The sequence below is a fragment of the Entelurus aequoreus genome, linkage group LG15, assembly GCF_033978785.1.
Source record: "Entelurus aequoreus isolate RoL-2023_Sb linkage group LG15, RoL_Eaeq_v1.1, whole genome shotgun sequence".
Classification (NCBI taxonomy): Eukaryota; Metazoa; Chordata; class Actinopteri; order Syngnathiformes; family Syngnathidae; genus Entelurus; species Entelurus aequoreus.
Window position 1 is genome coordinate 11,107,905 of NC_084745.1, and position 22,676 is coordinate 11,130,580.

The window sequence follows — 22,676 nt, forward strand, 5'->3', positions numbered from 1 at the left end:
CAGTTTGATGAGGACGAGTTGTCTCACATTCGGTGTCGAGTGGGTAATGCACACAGACCAATAGACCAAGTGTGCACAAACCAACCGCACTGGCAGGTAACGCACCAGACTTTGTTTTAACCGAACCAAACAAGTGTTAACGCAGCAAACAAGAGCAGTTGAGTTGTGATGCGAATTGTGAGAAAATTAAAGTGATCAATAAAACCAAAGAGTAAGAAATACTGGAAAGAGCGGTCATCTTATATTTGGGTCAAATACGGTATTCTGGCAGTTGTTGTTTGCTATTAATGGAGTCTGTTTTAACCATCATCATAAGCGCTTTTTGGGTTCGTTGTTTCGCGAGAAATCAACTGATAGGTGGCTATCTTTTAGCTTGTGTGGGCTGCAGGCATCAGAATCCTATTTACAGCAAATAGCATTTAAGTAATTCAGGGGGAGGAGCAATATAGTGAGGCGAGCATCTCCTAAAAGGCTTACGGCTCTCTCTCGTCTCGCTGACGGCCGTAAAAGGATAAAGAATCATTTGGATTGTTATTCGCCTCATTCAACCCTGAGCTAATCAGCTTGACATTGCTTTGGCGATGAGGAGGACGCTCATGCGTAACAGATACGCTCGTGTGCAAAGTGTCCAAAAGCACCTCCTCTCCACCTTGTTCCATCCTCTCGCCATCACACCGTCTCCTCTTCTTGACCTTAGAGATGGGCTCGGGTCCCTCTTGTTCCTGTTCCTGCTTGGATCTCCACTCCAGCATTGGAGAGAGGGGGGAGAGGGGGCAGGTAAGAGGTGCTCTGGAGCGCTCTAATGGCAGAGAGCCTTTACCTTGAAGACTTGCGACTACGAGTGAGAGCGTAAGTGTTGAGAGGACGGGGTCCTTTCCCGCTACGGGCATCGTTTACATGCAGATGCTGGCGCCTTTCATCATCAGCGGGTGGCTTTCCTCGCGCAGGCTCAAGTGTTGTATTTTCTTTTGTTTACTTGTAGAACCGGTGAGCAGAGACACCTATTACCCCATTGTGTCGTCTCTGCCTGCCCTCGCTTTGTCCTGCTCCTGTCCTCGAAGGTACATTTATATGAGGGAAGTTTTTTTGTTTCGTATATTTCTGTGCAAAAACAACACTGTTACACTGGCTCTGTAATTAGTAATCTCCTCTAAAAGAGCCAATGTAAACCAACTTGTACACATTTTTCTCCATAAAAAGTCATGTAAATCCATTTAATCCATTCCGGGTACCCCAAAAATGTGATCACAAAACTCATTTTGGAGAGAATATTTATAGTTTTGCATGCAGGGAACAAATGAAATACATATGAATGACGAATAAAGTGAATCAAGGAAGATTTAATTCTAGGGATCCGTATTGGCCGATTTTCGGGTAAAAGTATATATATTAGGGCTGTCAAACTATTAGAATATTTAATCACGATTAATCACATTAAGTTAACACACTTAACTCAAAATTAATCCTGATTATTCGCAGGTAGATATAATTTTTCATCATTAATAAGTGTACCCTAGACAGATCATTTTAAAGTTTTAACATCATGAGTGGACAATTAATATGCTTTAATTAAAGGTGTTTTAAACATTGGGCTTTTTTAAACAGCTTAACCCCGCTTTTAATGTAAATATGAAAAAAATACCTGCAGTGTGTTACCAGATTTTATTTTGATGAAATACAGAATTTGTATTCCTGCTGTAGGAACACTTGTACTCAGAGGAGGAGCTACACCATGTTTAGATACTAGTTTCACGCATTAATAAGACAAAATGTGGGTCGTTAGGATCATGCTTTGATTGTCAAAGATGTTTGGCAATGTAATCTGTGATATTTTTACCTAAATAAATGCCTCTGATATTCTGTACATTACATGTTGTACAAGTTAACAGCCTTCATATTGCTGCATGAAAATGTCTTAACCTTCTCTATTCATTAATGAAATGTAATATTCAGCCTGTGAAACATTCTGTAATTGAGGACTCAACCAGAACATGGGGGAGCCCTCCACGTCCCTTGTTGCCAAGACCATTACTACCGTAATTTTCGGACTATAAGCCGCACCTGACTATAAGCCGCACCAGCTAAATTTAGGGGAAAATACAGATTGCTCCATATATAAGCCGCACCCGACTATAAGCCGCAGGGTTTTGATGTGTAATTAGCGTAGTATGTAGGGGTTCCTGCTACCACGGAGGGGATTGTCGGGACAGAGACGACTGTTTGGGAACGCAAAGCGTCCCATTTATTAACTATAAATCTTTCAATCATTCAATCAAACGTTCCCACCTTTGACATGGCGAACAGCATTTGTGCAGAGTACAAATAATACAACGGTGCAAAGTAATACAAAGCGCTCGCCTGTACGTTATCAAAATAACCAGCCTACCGGTATATGAAAAGTCAGTCTTTAATCATTGTGTCATCGTCTTCCTCCTGCGTACTAAAACCACCGAAATCCTCTTCGTCGGTGTCGGAGAAGAACAGGCCGTATATAAGCCGCACCCTTGTATAAGCCGCAGGGACCAGAACGAGGGGAAAACATAGCGGCTTATAGTCCGGAAATTACGGTAGTCACTTCTCTGTGCTTCAGTGTGTGTCTTTTCTGCTTTTTCCCCTTTTGACAAGTTTTGTTCATTTTGCTAGCGACTTTTGCCGAGGCTGGAACCCATTATTCACATTTACATTGTTTCTTATGAAGAAATTTGCTCCACTGCACAAACTTTTGGATTTACGAACCCTATTCCAGAACCAATTATGTTCGTAAAATGAGATTCCACTTGTATACATACACACTGTACGTCCATTGCAGCAAATCAACTGCTGTATGTTTCTTAGTATCTCATGTAGCGTTATCACTGGAAGACAAGGCTAAACATGTTACACACCAGGAGCATGTATGCTAATTGCTAAGCTACTGTAACTTGCAACAACAGAAGAAATACGTGTTTAGTAAAGTTTCGGAAATGTAAATGGATAAAATGAACTGAACTGAAATGAATAGATGGAAGCGTGTTACAGCAAAAAGTAAGCAGTTATTAAAAGAAAATTAAAAAGTACATTATTAGGAGTCTAGAGAGGATACTGTAATATTACAGCAACTGTTTTGCTCCGTTGGTGTTTTTACTAAGGGTAGTATCTAGAGATGTCCGATAATGGCTTTTTTGCCAATGTCCGATATTCCGATATTGTCCAACTCTTAATTACCGATTCCGATATCAACCGATACCGATATATACAGTCGTGGAATTAACACATTATTATGCCTAATTTTGTTGTGATGCCCCGCTGGATGCATTAAACAAAGTAACAAGGTTTTCCCAAATAAATCAATTCAAGTTATGGAAAAAAATGCCAACATGGCACTGCCATATTTATTATTGAAGTCACAAAGTGCATTATTTTGTTTAACATGACTCAAAACAGCAGCTTGGAATTTGGGACATGCTCTCCCTGAGAGAGCATGAGGAGGTTAAGGTGGGCGGGGTTGGGGGGCGCCGGGGGGCTAGCGGGGGGTGTATATTGTAGCGTCCCGGAAGAGTTAGTGCTGCAAGGGGTTCTGGGTATTTGTTCTGTTGTGTTTATGTTGTGTTACGGTGCGGATGTTCTCCCGAAATGTGTTTGTCATTCTTGTTTGGTGTGGGTTCACAGTGTGACGCATATTTGTAACAGTGTTAAAGTTGTTTGTACAGTCACCCTCAGTGTGACCTGTATGGCTGTTGAGCAAGTATGCATGCATTCACTTGTGTGTGTGAAAAGCCGTAGATATTATGTGATTGGGCCGGCACGCAAAGGCAGTGCCTTTAAGGTTTATTGGCGCTCTGTACTTCTCCCTACGTCCGTGTACAACTCCGTACAACGGTGTTTTAAAATGTCATACATTTTGCTTTTTGAAACCTGATACCGATAATTTCCGATATTACATTTTAAAGCATTTATCAGCCGATAATATCGGCAGTCCGATATTATCGGACATCTCTAGTAGTATCCAGTGTTAATATTGTTGACTAAAAGCTTTCATCTTTGTTATCAGCAACGACCTATTTTCCCTAGGACGATAAGGAATGAAAACAAATGCAAGTTATAAATGCAAGTTGACTAAAACAATGACGAAATGAATCGACAATTGAGTCAACGAATCAAAACGAGACAAAAATGTTGACAGGCTCGAAATCCAATCATATTTCAATCAATCAATCAATCAATCAATCAAAGTTTATTTATATAGCCCTTAATCACAAGTATCTCAAAGGGCTACACAAGCCACAACGACAGATGCCGCATCAGGGCAAGAAAAAAACTCAACCCAATGGGATTAAATGAGAAACCTCCTCTTAACCACGCCCCCAACCAAGCCCCCCCCCCCCACCCCCCCACCCCCACCCCCCCCTTCCACCTCGCCGACGGTGGGGGGTGGGGGGGCTTGGTTGGGGGCGTGGTTAAGAGGAGAGTATATTTACAGCTAGAATTCACCAACTCAAGTATTTCATATATATATATATATATATATATATATATATATATATATATATATATATATATATATATATATATATATATATATATAATATATATACATATATATATATATATATACATATATATATATATATATATATATATATATATACTTGACTTTCAGTGAATTCTAGCTATATATATATATATATATATATATATATATATATATATATATATATATATATATATATATATATATTTTTTTTTTTTTTTATTATATTTATTTTATTATATATATAAATAAAATAAATACTTGAATTTTAGTGTTCATTTATTTACACATATACACACACACACACACACACAACACTCATCTACTCATTGTTGTACTTGAAAGTACAATGCTTTGTTAAGGGTTGAATTGTCCATCCTCTTTCTATTCTCTGTCACTATTTTTCTAACCATGCTGAACACCCTCTCTGATGATGCATTGCTGTGTGGCACTCACAAAAGTGCTTTCATCAAATGCACGAGAGTGTGGAATCTTCCATCTCTCCCTAGCATCGGCCAAAACCGGTCAATCCTTGCTTCCTGGGGAAGATCTTCCCTGGCAAGCAATTGGTACTCCAGTACTTGTACCCGGAGGCTGGTCAGGTCCAATCGCAGCTGCGGCAGACTTTTTTTGGGGGGGGGCGTGGCCTCCAGCTCCGGCTAAATACCGGGAGTTTGTTGGGAGAAAATCTCTGTCGGGAGAGGCGCTGAATATCGGGATTCTCCCGCTAAAAACGGGAGGGTTGGCAAGTATGCTAAAAAACTATGTTAATAAAGTTATTATTTATTGTAAGTTGATCTATATATTTTTATTTCTATTGTTTGTTTTCTTTAATATTAATAAGGATACAATAATATGCAGAGGTGTACTTAAAACAATTTTATGGACAAATAATACTACTTTGGAGAGTAGAGGAGAGTGTGTGTCTGTGAGGGGGGCGAAATATTTTCTTCTTCCTGGGGGGCCGTAACAGAAAATTACTGCGAAGCACTGAACTAAGCTAACAAGCTAAATCAATAGTAGTGTATGGTTTAATATGGTTTATTTGGAACATGCTCTATAAAGTAGTTACATTATAGTAAGGCTGAAACGACGCGTCGACTACGTCGACGTCATCGGTTACGTAAATACGTCGACGCCGTTTTTGTGCGTCGACGCGTCGCATAATGACGTCACACTACCGTCATGGCGAAGCGCAAAGCAGACGATCAAAGAAGACGATGCGAGCGGTGCGAGCGAGGGGGGAAACGTATGCCAAAAGTGGTCAAAAGTGTGGGAGTATTTCAATAAACGGCCTAATAATGTTGTTGTATGCACACTGTGTCGAGCGGAAATGGCCTATCATAGCAGCACAACGGCTATGAACGAACATTTGAAAAGAAAACCATCAACTAGTCAATCGTCCGCGCGAGCATACGTTGTCATCATTACACAAAAACATGAATGTGTCATTTGTATCTGCTAGGGGTGTAACTGTACGTGTTTTGTATTGAACCGTTTCGGTACGGGGCTTTCGGTTCGGTACGGGGGTGTACCGAACGAGTTCTAAGCTAAAGCTAAAGTCTTAACAAGCTGCTTTGCTCCGTCTGCCTCTATCTCAGCACGCAGCATTGTCCCACCCACACAACCATCTGATTGGTACACACGCAGCATTGTCCCACCCACACAACCATCTGATTGGTACACACGCAGCATTGTCCCACCCACACAACCATCTGATTGGTACACACGCAGCATTGTCCCACCCACACAACCATCTGATTGGTACACACGCAGCATTGTCCCACCCACACAACCATCTGATTGGTACACACGAAGCATTATCAGCCAATCAGCAGTGCGTATTCAGAGCGCATGTAGTCAGCGCTTCAGCGTGGAGCAGATAGGTGTTTAGCAGGTGAGCATCAGGCAGCGGACTGAATGATAATAAACACCTCCCAGTCAACTACTAGTAACATCACTATGAGCCCGTTGACCTTCTAGAAACTTAAACTGTAGCTCAGCTCACTCGCAATCCTGGCTTGAGGTGAAGGCTAATTAGCTCTCAGTTCCAGCCACATCGACCCCTTCTGAGCGCCTATTTTCAGCTGCTGGGAATATTGTAAACAAGAAAAGAAGCAAAGCATGTAGACATGCTAACCTTTCTTCATTACAACTGTTAGTCACTCACTGGAATGAGTAGAATTGGTTATTGTGTACTGTGTTGGACTGGATGTTTTTTTTGCACATTTTAAAAGCAATACTTAATGTTTACAGTGCTCCAGAATATTTAGATTGGCACTTTTTTGTATTGGATGTTTATCTTTATTTTTGCACATTTTAGCAAATAAGCAATACTTTCACTTTTGTTGAAATGTTTACACTGTTGTTACAGAATATTTCGTTTTACACTTTTTTGTATTGGATGTTTATCTTTAGTTTTGCACATTTTAAAGCAAAATAAGCAACTTACTTTTGAAATGCTTATACTATTGCAGAATATTAAGATTTGCACTGGATTTTGACTTTTATATTTGCACATTAAAAAGCAAATAAGCTACTTTTAATTTTGTTAAATGTTAAAAGTTTTAAATGTTTACATTGTTACAGAATATTTAGTCATGTTGTTGTCAATGTTGACTGAGTGGCCATACTTCTTTTTTTTTGTAAATAAAAGCCATGCCTTTTGAAAAAACGGGCCTACATTTATTTTTTTATCTTCATTTTGAATAAAAAAAATAATCGGTAAAAGGAAAAATAATCTATAGATTAATCGAAAAAAATAATCTATAGATTAACCGATTAATCGAAAAAATAATCTATAGATTAATCGATAGAAAAATAATCGTTAGCTGCAGCCTTACATTATAGGGGAACTGCATTTTTTTTTATGTTGCCTATTGTTCACAATCATTGTGAGGGACAAGAACACACGTCTTTTCTTTTTAGGATTTTGAAGATGATAAAAAATGCTTGCAAGATGCGGCTAATGGTAGCCTGCAAAGCCTCTAAAACAACTTCAAAACTCTCCATCAACGTTTTATATACACACTGCAAGTATATATATATAATGTTGTAATAGACACCTTTATAACAATATGTAATATGTTTTATAAACACACTGCAAGTATACATATGATATTGTAATAGACACCATTATAACAATATGTAATATGTTTTATGTACACTATATACACACTGCAAGTATATATATAATGTAGTAACGGACTCCTTCATAACAATATGTAGTATGATTTATATACACACTGCTAGTATATATATAATGTAGTAACAGACACCTTCATAACAATATGTAATATGTACAATATACACACTGTAAGTCTATATATAATGTAACAGACATGTTCATAACAATAAGTAATATGTTCAATATTTACAGTATTTTTGTCATTTTATGCAATTCTTCGGCGCATTTATTTCCGTTTCCATAGCAGCGCACTGCCAACTTCCTGCAACAAATTTGTTCCTACTCCCCGAATCAAACACAAGTGTGTTTTCTAAACATGGCAGACTTGGTAGTAGACAACGAAGACGACTATATTTTTAACTAATTAAGATTCCCAGCCTTATCTTTTTGAAACTAAATATACGGAGGATGAACTGCTGCTTATAGAAGCAAAGAAGAGGCTGAAACGTTGGACCAGACGGAAGCCGAGAGAGGACAACATGGTCAAGCTGCAAATCTGGAACTTTTGAGCCAAGCTATGCCGAATTTATGGATTGCTTAACCAAATCAACTGCAAACGTGCCCGGCTTGACCAAACCGATAACTGTCCATCGAGTGAGTCACTATATTATTGATTATCACTGTACACTACAGTACATACGTTGTCTGGCTGGCTGTGTGCAAACAAAACATGAAATAATACTTTACAGATACTGCAATATGATTTTTCATGTTATTCAGTCAGTACAGATTGGTGTCTTACCGCATTGTGTTGTGCATTATAAACTGAAACGCGTTTCGTGTTGACAGAGTTCCTTGCTTATCTCTTTCCATAGTTAGCTTTTACGGCTAATACTGCAGCACGCCGATGTGTTAGTACGCTAGAAAAAAGAGTTCCTCAGTGTTCTCTCTTACAATAAGAATGTAGCCACAGCTTGGTTATTATACAGGTTACGGAAGGTAAATTAAGTATTGTTGTTGATTTTTAAATGTATTTTTAAAGTGATTCAGAGGTAAAGTTGATTGCTCCTATTGCTCCCAAGAACGAGACATATGAGAAAGCGGGAAAAAACCCAAAACTTTTCTCTTGTCTCTGAAAATGATTGTGAACGAGAGACAAAATTCCAGAAAAAAGTGCAGTTTCCCTTTTAAGTAACGCCACGTCCACATTTCATGTCAGAAAAGCAGTCGGACGAAGCAGAGCTTAATTCATTGTACCCCTTCCCAGTTTTTCAGCAATTACTGATGACACATTGAGAATAAATGACATCAGACATTGTGGTTGTCAGCACGTCTCATAATAGTACATTTCCTCAGTTCCTAAATCGACTTTTTCTTTCAAATTCACTCCACATATTGATATGCTAAAAGCTTTTTGTCTTAAATTTGTTTCCCTGAGGTCACCTTCCTTCTCTAATGTTGAAAAAACAGCGTTGTAAATATCGGGGAGTAATCAAAACTGTTTTTATGCTCACTAAAGTATAAAACCCGGCTTACTGCTTCGTCTCCTGTGTCCTTTCTAAACGCCATTAATTCCCCTTTTTGCCAGTTTAATTAAAGACTTGGATTTTTCCCCCGAGCGCGATGAGTAAGGCTTTAATGTCGGAGGCTCGTGGAGAGCGCCCTGGCCTCTTCTCCCTTCTGCCCCGCCGAGCCTCTTAATTAATGTAATGACATCTCTGCCAGCGCTGGCTATAACGCGGCTAATAGCGTTACAGGCAGCCACTCAGAAGCTTTCCGTCGCCCCCCACCAGAAACTCTATTGACTTTCCCCCAGCTCTAAACACGGTATTACTCCCCTCGGAGGTCCGGTGGGAGCCATCTTGCTAAGAGCACCTGGCGTTATTGGCAGCAGATTATGCCGTGTGTTATTGTTGAGGGCTTTGGTGGGAGTTAAAGGCCTACTGAAAGCCACTACTACCGACCACGCAGTCTGATAGTTTATATATCAATGATGAAATCTTAACATTGCAACACATGCCAATACGGCCGGGTTAACTTATAAAGTGCAATTTTAAATTTCCCGCGAAACTTCCAGTTGAAAATGTCTATGTATGATGACGTTTGCCCGTGACGTCAATGGTTGAAACGGAAGTATTCGGACACATTGTATCTCAATACAAACAGCTCTGTTTTCATCGCAAAATTCCACAGTATTCTGGACATCTGTGTTGGTGAATCTTTTGCAATTTGTTTAATGAACAATGGAGACTGCAAAGAAGAAAGCTGTAGGTGGGATCGGTGTATTAGTGGCTGGCTGCAGCAACACAACCAGGAGGACTTTTACTTGGATAGCAGACGTGCTATCCGACGCTAGCCGCCGACCGCATCGATGATCGGGTGAAGTCCTTCGTCGCGCCGTCGATCGCTGGAACGCAGGTTAGCACGGGTGTTGATGAGCAGATGAGGGCTGGCGTAGGTGGAGCGCTAATGTTTTTATCATAGCTCTGACGAGGTCCCGTAGCTAAGTTAGCTTCAATGGCGTTGTTAGCAACAGCATTGCTAGGCTTCGACAGGCGGCACAGCATTAACCGTGTAGTTACAGGTCCAGTGTTTGGTTCGGTGTCTCCTGATAGTAGTATTGTTGATCTTCTGTCTATCCTTCCAGTCAGGGATTTATTTATTTTGTTCCTATCTGCATTTAAGCACGATGCTATCACGTTAGCTCCGTAGCTAAAGTGCTTCACCGATGTATTGTCGTGGAGATAAAAGTCACTGTGAATGTCCATTTCGCGTTCTCGACTCATTTTCAAGAGGATATAGTATCCGAGGTGGTTTAAAATACAAATCCGTGATCCACAATAGAAAAAGGAGAAAGTGTGGAATCCAATGAGCCCTTGTACCTAAGTTACGGTCAGAGCGAAAAAAGATACGTCCTGCACTGCACTCTAGTCCTTCACTCTGACGTTCCTCATCCACAAATCTTTCATCCTCGCTCAAATTAATGGGGTAAGCGTCGCTTTCTCGGTCTGAATCGCTCTCGCTGCTGGTGTAAACAATGGGGAAATGTGAGGAGCCTTTCAACCTGCGACATCACGCTACTGCCGGTACAGGCAAGGCTTTTTTTATCAGCGACCAAAAGTTGCGAACTTTATCGTCGATGTTCTCTACTAAATCCTTTCAGCAAAAATATGGCAATATTCCGAAATGATCAAGTATGACACATAGAATGGATCTGCTATCTCTGTTTAAATAAAAAAAATTCATTTCAGTAGGCCTTTAAATCACAGATGTATTTAGCTCGCTGGCATCCTACAAGGAGGTAAGTAAATAGTTATTCGGCCCACGCTGCGTGCCGGGGCCGCACACTTCCACGCAGCACTCGGCCTTTTGTGTTATATGTTGACCTTATTCCAGTCTGCTGTAGGTGGAATTCTATGTCTCCCCATGTGTGTCTCGCCGCTATATCAACTTTTTTAAGTACTGTGGACAAAATCAATGGCCAAACAATCTGGGGCATTTAGCTGCAGTATTGATGGAATGTTTATCCTTTATGCATCACTGTGCCACACAACCAACAGCACACGACACATCTGATCACATTAATAGATCGTGTCACCATCAGGTTGTTTGTGTCCCAACTTATCTGTCAGCAGCTTGCATGCAAACCGGAGAGGGAATGGGTAGGGGGGGTGTTCATCGAATTTGATAGGCGGGGGTATCACCATTGACTTTCACTTATGTGGCCTTGTTTCCACCAAGCGCTGTGATTATACGCTTCATCTCTTCATGGTACACACTGTGTTGTGTTCCCATTGTAAAAGGTACACAAAAAATTGACCTGTACAGTCCCAATTTGCTCGTGTAGGACAGAGATACAAAAAAAAAATGTCAGACACAAAAATAGTCACTTCTAGGACTGCCCGATTAATCAAATTTTAATCTGGATCTCGATTTTGGCTTCTCACGATCATAAAGATACACTATATTGCCAAAAGTATTTGGCCACCCATCCAAATGATGAGAATCAGGTGTCCTAATCACTTGGCCTGGCCACAGGTGTATAAAACCAAGCACTTAGGCATGGAGACTGTTTCCGCAAACATTTGTGAAAGAATGGGCCGCTCTCAGGAGCTCAGTGATTTCCAGCGTGGAACTGTCATAGGATGCCACCAGTGCAATAAATCCAGTCATGAAATTTCCTCGCTCCTAAATATTCCAAAGTCAACTGTCGGCTTTATTATAAGAAAATGGAAGAGTTTGGAAAAGACAGCAACTCAGCCATGAAGTGGTAGGAATTATGGTGTGGGGTTGTTTTTCAGAAGTTGGGCTTGGCCCCTTAGTTCCAGTGAAAGGAACTTTGAATGCTCCGGGATACCAAAACATGTTGGACAATTCCATGCTCCCAACCTTGTGGGAACAGTTTGGAGCGGGCCCCTTCCTCTTCCAACATGACTGTGCACCAGTGCACAAAGCAAGGTCCATAAAGGCGTGGCGAAGTTGGTAGAGTGGCCGTGCCAGCAATCGGAGGGTTGCTAGTTACTGGGGTTCAATCCCCACCTTCTACCATCCTAGTCACGTCCGTTGTGTCCTTGGGCAAGACACTTCACCCTTGCTCCTGATGGCTGCTGGTTAGCGCCTTGCATGGCAGCTCCCGCCATCAGTGTGTGAATGTGTGTGTGAATGGGTGAATGTGGAAATACTGTCAAAGCGCTTTGAGTACCTTGAAGGTAGAAAAGTGCTATACAAGTATAACCCATGTATTTATTTATTTACTTGACTGGCCTGCACAGAGTCCTGACCTGAAACCGAACACCTTTGGGATAATTTAGAACGGAGACTGAGAGCCAGGCCTTCTCGACCAACATCAGTGTGTGACCTCACCAATGCGCTTTTGGAAGAATGGTGGAAAATTCCTATAAACACACTCTGCAACCTTGTGGACAGCCTTCCCAGTAGAGTTGAAGCTGTAATAGCTGCAAAAGGTGGACCCTATGGGTTAGGAATGGGATGGCACTTCAAGTTCATATATGATTCAAGGCAGGTGGCCAAATACTTTTGGCAATATAGTGTATATTAATCGGGAAAAAAACGACCAACGTGCATGCAAATTCCATGCAAATTCCCGAGCTTGAAACGGATAAATGAAAAAAAACCACGTCTACTAGAAGTTTGGGATTTCACCATGGTTGCTACTTTTTATTCAAAACAGCGCTAGTATGCCTAATAATTACTAAATTCAACAAAAAATAAGCAAGGCCATATGATTTCCACGTTAACGTAACCACAGACGGAATCACAGACTACGTTTATACTGCAGTCCAAAGTGGCCCAGATCGGATTTTTTCGAAGTCTGATTTTGTCCAGCTGACTGTTTAGATTACAAGTCAAATATGATCTTTGTCAGACTCCAGTATAAACGGCCACAGGCACCAATGTGGCCTGGACGTCATTTGCATGCACACTTCAATAAAGTGAAAACAAAGGAAGTTGAACGGATTCCGTAAGGAGGAAGGAAGTTGCTACTACTGCTACTCCTACTTTGCAAAATAAAAGCCACCACACCTTAAAAATTAGGGTTTTGTACGTGAAAGTAAATCAAATTTATATCATGTATGAATTAATAGATATAGGGTAATATAGTTGGTGGGGTTCTAACAAGAGGTGTTTCTTATTTGTAATCAATCAATCAGTCAAATGGGGCGGTATAGCTCGGTTGGTAGAGTGGCCGTGCCAGCAACTTAAGGGTTCCAGGTTCGATCCCCGCTTCCGCCATCCTAGTCACTGCCGTTGTGTCCTTGGGCAAGACACATTACCCACCTGCTCCCAGTGCCACCCACACTGGTTTAAATGTAACTTAGATATTGGGTTTCACTATGTAAAGCGCTTTGAGTCACTAGAGAAAAGCGCTATATAAATATAATTCACTTCACTTCACACTTCAATGTTTATTTATATAGCCCTAAATAACAAGTGTCTCAAAGGGCTGCACAAGCCACAAAGACATCCTCGGTACAGAGCCCACATTTGTAACGATTCTTAATCAATTTTAAAAAAATCCCATTTATAATTAAAAAAAAAAAATTCCTTCCTGTCCAGCCACTCAGGCAAATCATATAGCTGATGGAGATTTGCTGTACATATTTACTTTAGAAAAGAGAAGTGTGCAATAGCTCCCTTGCTTTATTTGTACTTGACTTTATTGAATGTTTGGGTTGAATTTATTAGAGTTGTTTATCTATTTTATGGAGGAATGTATTAAATCATAGAACTGGCACCCAATGTTATTAAAAAAGTACTGATTTTCTCGATTCTGAATCGAATCGTTACCCCCAAGAATTTAAACGAATTGAACTGTGCGGTGCCCAAAGATTTACAACCCTTGTTCGAACTAACATTTTTACGGCTGTTAAGCAGAGGAGTCACGGACATTAGTGTGGATCTACGTTAGCTTTATCTTTCAAGTCACTTATGTAAACAACTTACGCAATGTACGCAAATACGCCAAAGAGTACACAACATTTACGGTCCTTCAATTTTCACTATTTCTTCAAAGTATGTCTATCTTCATATATTACATTTAGTCTATTATTCGCGCACTATTGAGTTTGAGTTTGAGTTTATTTCGAACATGCAAGCATACAACATGATACATCACAATTTCCAGTTTCTCTTTTCAACATGTTCCAAAAGGAGTAGGAAGAAGCAGAGCTTATTTAATCCTACCCCTTTTCCTTTACATAACAGTTGCTAAAACTTTTGTTCACTTCCTGTTCTCAATTTATTCACAATATACTCCATAAGTAATCACAATAATGTTTCTATACTTGACTTGGGTGATCTATATATACAACTGATGAATATGTTTTTGCTTTTTTCCTGACATATTTCAATGGTTGTACATTCTAAGATATTATCTATAGCAAATTAATGTTTTTTACCACTTTGTAGTTCAGGTTCTTCATCACATACACAGCTACTCCTCCATTTTTGTTGGTTCTGTTGATGTAGTTTAGTTCATATCCTTCCAGATCAAAATGTATTCCTTTTTTATCATCAATCCATGTTTCTGTGACAGCAATCACTTTGAAGGGTTCGTTGATGTGTTCCAAAAAGTTCTTAATATTGTTGTAGTTTGCATATAAGCTTCTGCTATTAAAATGAATAATTGACAATTTGTTATCACATTGACGAGTGATGCAGCGAACATTCCGCTGCGGAAAAAATACTTTGCTCACCAAAACCGGATGTTGTAATGACGTATCCACTTCCGCTGGCGGGCTGTGTCTTTTCCTGTAAACACGAATGGCGTAGCTCGTTATTCGCATTCAGGTCTCATTTCCGTTTATGTTGCAGTCATTTTTGAAAAGATGAGAGATTCCAATTGGATTTGGGCTACCTCCTGATGAGGCCTGAATATGATGCGAAAAGATGGGATTTGAAGCACTTTGGAGCGTTTAGACTGGCCAAAAATATCCGATCTGTGTCACTTGAGGGCAAAAAAAATCAGATTTGGTGTCCAATGTGAACAGGGCCAGAGAATTGCCCCAAAAAAACTAAAACCCGCAGTTAAACGCAGAATATCAGGAAAATTGATTCATCCATTGATCCCCGAAACACTCAACTGCCCCGTCCTGAACTAAACAATGTCCAGGCATCCACTTGAAACAGCGACTAAACCACGAAGCTGAAGCTAGCAAGAACAATCCATACCCACCCGCAACACATCTCATCTGCTTGTGTTGTTGTGAACGACATCATCGATGTAAGATCAATGTACAAACAGGACAGAAATCACAACTTGAGAGGCTCTCTCTTTTAACAGCCTCAAGTCGTTGCCTTACTCGTCAAGCTCAGAACAGCAGCACATTTACCCCCTTCACAATAACAGTTCGATCTGACTGCGCTAACAAAATAAAGATTTTTAAAAAGTATGTTTACACAAGCCTAATGTACTTAAAGCACCTATTGATACATTTGCAAAATTATTATGTTTTGACTTAAAATACAGGTCAAAATGGTCCAAAGGTGTATTGCAACAATAAATGTAAGGATTTTGCACTTAATGAACATTTTATTACATTTTATTATGACACACAAAGCACACACTCTAAGGTAGTAAAATAAGTGTTAAAGGTAAAGAACAGAATTAAAAAAACTTAAAACCGAGAAATTGAATGTTATTGTTATCTTAATTTATTGTTGTAGTTATTATTGTACTTGTTTATTAGTTCCTAATTTATATCTGGGTGTTCTTTTAAATGATTTAAATTTGGGTTTTGGTCGTACAATAGATACTCATGTTTTCAAATTAATAAATAAACGTGTAAATAATCGTGATTTGAATATCAATAAAAATGATCGTAAATAATATTTTTACCATAATCGTCCGTTAATTTTATCTGTCGTCATCAGGCACACCATTTTTGGAGGGCAAGCCACTACCTTCGTGGATAAAAGCTTGGATTCTTCACCATCCTCTCAGACTACGGCTGTCCCAGTTGGTCAATGAGCATGACTTGATGAAGCCAGGTGACATGTTTTCTCAGGCTCAGTGGCCTTGTGGTTAGAGTGTCCGCCCTGAGATTGGTAGATCGTGAGTTCAAACCAAAGACTATAAAAATGGGACCAATTACCTCCCTGCTTGGCACTCAGCATCAAGGGCTGGAATTAGGGGTTAAATCACCAAAAAATGATTCCCGGGCGCGGCCACTGCTGCTGCTCACTGCTCCCGTCACCTCCCAGGGGGTGAACAAGGGGATGGGTCAAATGCAGAGGACAAATTTCACCACACCTAGTGTGTGTGTGACAATCATTGGTACTTTAACTTTAACTTTTAAGACAACCAGAAAAGTCCATTTACAATCAATTCAATGGCCTGAGAATACAATGACCTGGATCAATAAGAATATCTTCAGGGGCGGGAGCTGGAGCCTATCCCAGCTGACTATGGACAATAAAATAAAGTCAATAAATAATAAATTCAAATAGATCCGCAACATTAACTCGGGAGCACTTTAACCTACAAAATACAATTTAATAAAACAATTTGTGCAGATGTATTTTTTCTTTTTATCATAATGAGGAAGTCAGGATTAGTGGCTGCAATGAGCACCTTCTGTAGTGCATAGCTTTTCGAAGCTGGGTTCAAAGCATGATACTGATAAAGCATGTTTCCCTGGGGTCAAATTGCACCGCCCTCCCCCACTATTTGAGAAGAACTGCTCTAGATCAGGGGTTCTTAACCCTTTTGACCTCGGAGCCCAACTTTTCCACTACATTGGGGCCGGGAGCCCACTCAAATATTAAGACTGAAATTAGAAATCCTACTCTTAATTTTAATTGTATTCAATACCAACATCTACCCTATTTACAGTTTAACAGGACAAACCTAAAAAAAACAAAAAACATTGAAAATAAATATGAATAAAATTTGCTGTTAAAGAAGGGAATTTTACATACAATTATGCAGTGCTAAAATTGTTAAATTGTAACTAAATTAATAATAAATAGTAAAAGGATATATGTTTCTTTAGTTAACTGTCAATAAAATGAACAATCCTCACTTTAGTTCTGGTTTTTGCGCTAAAGAAACTTCCCTATGACTTTGTTTGTTTGATATTGTCATTACTGCCACAAGTGGTGGAAAAGTGCATTACAACTGAGTACCGCTACGGCCCACACGGACCACAGCTGAGAAACAGATATTTTTTTGGCGGCCCGCTGTGGTTAAGTAACACTGCTCGAGATGGTATTGTTTAGTTTATCCGAATTATTAACATACAGCCTGTAATTAACAGACAGTTCAAATGTCTTCACGTGTGAAAATCTTCCGGCGGGATTGTGTTTCCGCGTGGGGGAAATGATTGACACATGCGCTCTGCCGGGCACTTTGAAAAGGGCCATTATAGAAATGGGGCTTGAGCGCTCGCGAGTGGTGAATAGCCTGAATCGTTACCAGGCCTTTCTGGTACATTTGACAACTTACATAATACATTTGCACTTAAAATAGCTTAAGTGTTACGGCTTCTTTTTATGGGCAGAAATTGATTCATAAATGCACCGAAGCCGAAGCTAACCCGAACACAAAGCTTTCAATAACAGCCATTTTATTCAAACTGTCAATGTGCGAAGCGGCTGCATTAGGCAAGGTGGCATGCTGATTGCTTTATGAAATCCAGGCTAATTGTTTTGTGCCGGAGTCCTCGGGGCACCGTGCATTAGGACCAGTGAAGTCACACGCACACACACACAGCACCTCTCCAGTGGGCACTTTGTGATCGATGGCTCGGAATTTATGCCGGGCTATATCGCTGCAATAAACCCTGCGCTTTTTCATTATCGCGTTACATTTAAATACATTTCCTCTGAAAGTGTCTTCATGTTAGTGTCGCCGTGAGAAGATGATTTGATGCATGGGGAGTGACAGTGTCATTTAGGGCCACTTGTACTGCTGCGTTCCGCATTAAACGTACTCACACTCCCCCCCTTCTCACATATAAACATCCCCTCAAGCCTTTCGGTTGAGTTACAGTCAGATATTTTCCAGGATTTATCTCCATCTAGAAATCCATTCTTAGAAATTAAATATAAAATATTTATTTGGGGTTTGCTCATCAAAGAATAATTGACGATAAACTCCCTGGGAATCTTCCCTTTCAGCTGTTTAATTGACTCAAAGAAATTGCGGCAATTCTTAAGGGGGGGAAGGCGCACATGTGTATTTATTTATTATTGATTTCAACCCTGGCGATAAACATGTTAACGTTACAGATATTTGCAAAGGGGGCGCTCCAAGTTATTTTGAAAGATGAAAAAGAAAAAAGCTTCCATTGTTAATTAAATATCTTGATATAGAGAATTGTCTTAGCCAGAGATGACCAAAGTGCTACCCGCGGGCCAAATTTGGCCCGTCGTGGCATTTTGTTTGGCTCGCCAAAGGGTGGCTATCAAATTTAATACATATTCATACGGACCTCTTTTATTCTGCACAATCATTGATGGATGGCATGGCCGCAAGGCTACACTGTAAAAAAAAGTTAGTGGAATTTACTGTAAAAACATCAGTGGTACAGTAGGGTTGTACGGTATACCGGTACTAGTATAGTACCGCGATACTAATTAATCATATTCAGTACTATACCGCCTCTAAAAAATACCGGTTAATCAGAATAGAGAAGTTGTTACTTTCAAAATGAGTGAACCAAGTATAGGCTAGAATGTGCTCTACACAGTAATGTTGTATTTGATACAAAGGCACATAAATGTTTTCCATCACACCCCCAATTAATCACGTTTCATGTGTCAGGTAAATCGTGACGAAATGTGGCCATATGAATCTCATGTGTTATTTTTCCTTTCATAGCAATGCACTGTAAAATAATAGAATGGTAAAAAGTAAAAGCTCGTAAGCCAGAAATTTGCGGTAAAAGCAACAGTGATTTTTTTTTTCAATTTATAGTAATGCACTGTAAAAAAAACAAAACGCAACTCAATCGCCAACATTTTACTGTAAAAATAACAGTTGTACTGTTTTTCAATTTACAGTAACGCACTGTAAAAAATGGCCACAGATTTTACAGTAAAAAAAACCTGCCATCTCATTCACCAGAATTTTAACATTAAAAAAACGATGTTACAGATTTTCAATATACAGAAATTTGGTGTAAAACACCGTACATTTTACAGTAACATTCTGGTGGCTGAGTTACCAGTTTTTTTTTGTTTTGTTTTTTTAAACAGTAATAGCATAACATGTAATTGTGGTTTCTTGGTCAAAATGTTGCATAGATTATGTTTTACAGATCATCTTCAAGTCACTTTCTGACAGTCGCTTCAGAATGCGCCGTTTTGTGGGCGGTCTTATTTACGTGGCTCACCTTCGGCAGCGTCTTTTCCCTGTCATCTCGGTTGTAGCGGTGTAGCGTGCAAGGCCGGGAGTGGAAGAAGTGTCAAAAGATGGAGCTAACTGTTTTAATGACATTCAGAATTTACTTAAATCAATAACGGAGCAGCATCTCCTCATCCGTGGCTCACTAGTGCAACAATGCTGGAAATGTGTCCCGTGAAAAACCGTCTGACCGGAACTCTCTAAAAACTAAAGTTCCTTGGGTGAATAATTTAACTCACTACACCGGTATGTTTTAGCGCTTTCATGGCGAGTTTACTGACAGATAAGTAAGAACTTTACACTACTTTATATTAGAAATGGCAACAGCGGAGAATGAATGTCCCATAACAAGGAAATTGAGAAAAAGAAGAAGCTTATCGACTACAGACTACACGGACTACAAAGGCGGACGCGCACAAATTTTCAGGAATTATGCAGATCCCAAATACAGATCAGCAGAAACCAGAAGGTAAGAAAAGTTGCTTTTGCATAATATTGTGAAGCAAAACGCCAGATAATATGTCTTACCTTATGTTCACATCATAATAATACTCGTATGTTGAAGCACATCAAGCGGTGTGGCTTCATAGCTTACCAAAGTCGTACTAAAACATTGTAATAGATTTTTGAGCGCCGTGTGTAATGTTCTATATTTTCAAAGGAATATATACAATTTTGGTGTTGTTTACTTGAGTCATATTGCTGTCTACATGTATCTCTTGTGTGACTGCCATCTTACTGCAGTCTGCACATATCTCTTATGTGTGACTGCCATCTACTGGTCACACTTAATCATTTCACCATGTACCAAATACATTAGCTTTGAGGTCGGTAAGCACAACCAAAATTATTCCGTACATAAGGTTAAAGGCGCACTGTCGAGTTTTGAGAAAATTAAAGGATTTTAAGTGCGCCTTATTGTCCGAAAATCTCTCTATTTATTCCAAATAGTACAGCTGCTTGTAAGGTTTGTATCGGGAGTCCACCAGAGTCACAAAGTCATATGGCCGAGTGCACAGGGCGGCGCTGTGCATTGTGATCCATAATGGAGGAAATAATTGGTGAAAAGAGACAACGCTTGTCAAAACGTCCTCGCTAACTTGATAAGAGACTATGTGGACCTTCACCGAGAGCCAGAGGTAGGAACCGGTCTGGGAGAAAAAAAAGCAGGCCTCCCTTTGTGCTTTCACATCAAATGCTTGAGGTTCATCTGTCGGGTCACGCCATTCACCAATTATTTGAATTTTATGGGGAGATGAAGTGATTTCACTTGGCGTAGGTTGAGTTTAAAATGCCTTGCATAAATACACTTGACAGGCAATGAGATCTTGCTGGCAAAGCTATTCAATCGGACATTTTATCAGACTCCTGCACCAAGGCTTTGGCTTGTATTTATCAAAAACACCCCAACAACTATTCATCTGTGAGTAAAAAGCCACAACGCATCAGGGCTGCGATAGTCCATTTAAGAAAATCAATTTTTACACTAAAAGGTGATTGTTTTTTTTTTGTAAGCATCGTGCGCTTTATTTAACAAGAGCGTGTGGCTTTCAGTCTCATTTAAACACGGCTGACTGAACTTCCTCCACCACATCCACTTTATTCTGCTGTGCGCGATGACGAAACACTCGTCCACTACTTTCATTGTCTTTATTGAGAAGATCACGGTTGATTTTAGGCATAAACATGTTTTTCGTAGCCGCCACTCAATAACCGTGCAACAGCCCATTACCAGATTACCGTATTTTCCGGACCATAGAGTGCACAGGATTATAAAGTGCACTGCCGATGAATGGTCTATTTTCGATCTTTTTTCATATATAAGGCGCACCGGATTATAGGGTGCATTAAAGTAGTCATATTATAATTTTTTTTTTATATATTGAAAACACTTCATTGTGGTCTACATAACATGTAATGATGGTTCTTTGGTCAAAATGTTGCATAGATTATGTGTTACAGATCATCTTCAAGCCGCTTTCTTACAGTCGCTTCAGGATGCGCCGTTTTGTGGGCGGTCTTATTTACGTGGCTCATCTTCGGCAGCGTCTTCTCCCCGTCATCTTTGTTGTAGCGGTGTAGCGTGCAAAGCCGGGAGTGGAAGAAGTGTCAAAAGATGGAGCTAACTGTTTTAATGACATTCAGACTTTACTTAAATCAATAACGGAGCAGCATCTCCTCATCCATAAACAACAACAAGTTGTGTCCTGTGAAAACCGTCCGACCGGAACTCTCTAATAACTTAAGTTCCTTGGGTGAATAATGTAAACTCACTACACCGGTATGTTTTAGCGCTTTCATGGCGAGTTTACTGATAGATATAAGTAAGAACTTTACACTACTTTATATTAGAAATGGCAACAGCAGAGGATGAATGTCCCATAACAAGAAGATAGCGAAAAAGAAGAAGCTTATCGACTACGATGTTGGCACGGACTACAAAGGCGGACTCGCGTAATTTTTCTGGACTTATGCAGATCCCAAATACAGATCAGCAGGTACCAGAAGGTAAGAAAAGTTGCTTTGCATAATATTGTGAAACAAAACGCCAGATAATAAGTCTTACCTTATACACACACCATAATAATACTCGTATGTTGAAGCTCTGTACAATCCATAAAGCGGTGCGGCTTCATACCTTACCAAAGTTGTACTAAAACATTTTGATAGATTTTTGAGTGCCGTGTGTAATGTTCTATATTTTCAATAGAACATATAAAATGTTGGTGTTTACTTGAGTCATATTGTCATCATATTGCAATCTACACATATATTTTATGTAAGACTGCCATCTACTGGTCACACTTGTCATTACACCATGTACCAAATAAAATTGCTTCGAGGTCGGTAAGCAAAACCAGAATTATTCCGTACATTAGGCGCACCGGGTTATAAGGCGCACCGTCGTGTTTTGAGGGAAAAAAATGATTTTAAGTGTGCCTTATAGTCCGAAAATACAGTATTTATCATGGCCCGGGGTCCGGATCTGGCCCACCGCATCATTTTATGTTTCCTTCCTTTTTGAGAGAAAAAAAAAATACAATAGGTAAGGGATTCATAGGCTCCATTCTTGGGTGGATCTTGCGTGAGAGGAAGAGAGGGTGGGTTTTGCAACGCAGTCTGGTGAAAAGGATGGAAAGCGCTACTCTACATAGCAACTGACGCTGTGG

The 22,676-nt window shown here is 39.8% G+C and overlaps 1 protein-coding gene across 8 annotated transcripts in view; it reads left to right on the forward strand.

The window, feature by feature from the left end:
- Positions 1–22,676, forward strand: part of pou6f2 (POU class 6 homeobox 2) — a 245,996-nt gene that overhangs the window by 29,227 nt on the left and 194,093 nt on the right. For 6 of the 8 annotated variants that reach the window (XM_062020832.1, XM_062020830.1, XM_062020835.1 and 3 more), the window contains exon 4: positions 16,032–16,148. The exons of the other annotated variants lie outside the window; for them this stretch is intronic. In XM_062020832.1, coding sequence (XP_061876816.1) covers positions 16,032–16,148 — 117 coding nt within the window. The remainder of the gene's footprint in view (positions 1–16,031; positions 16,149–22,676) is intronic. 8 annotated transcript variants of the gene reach the window in all.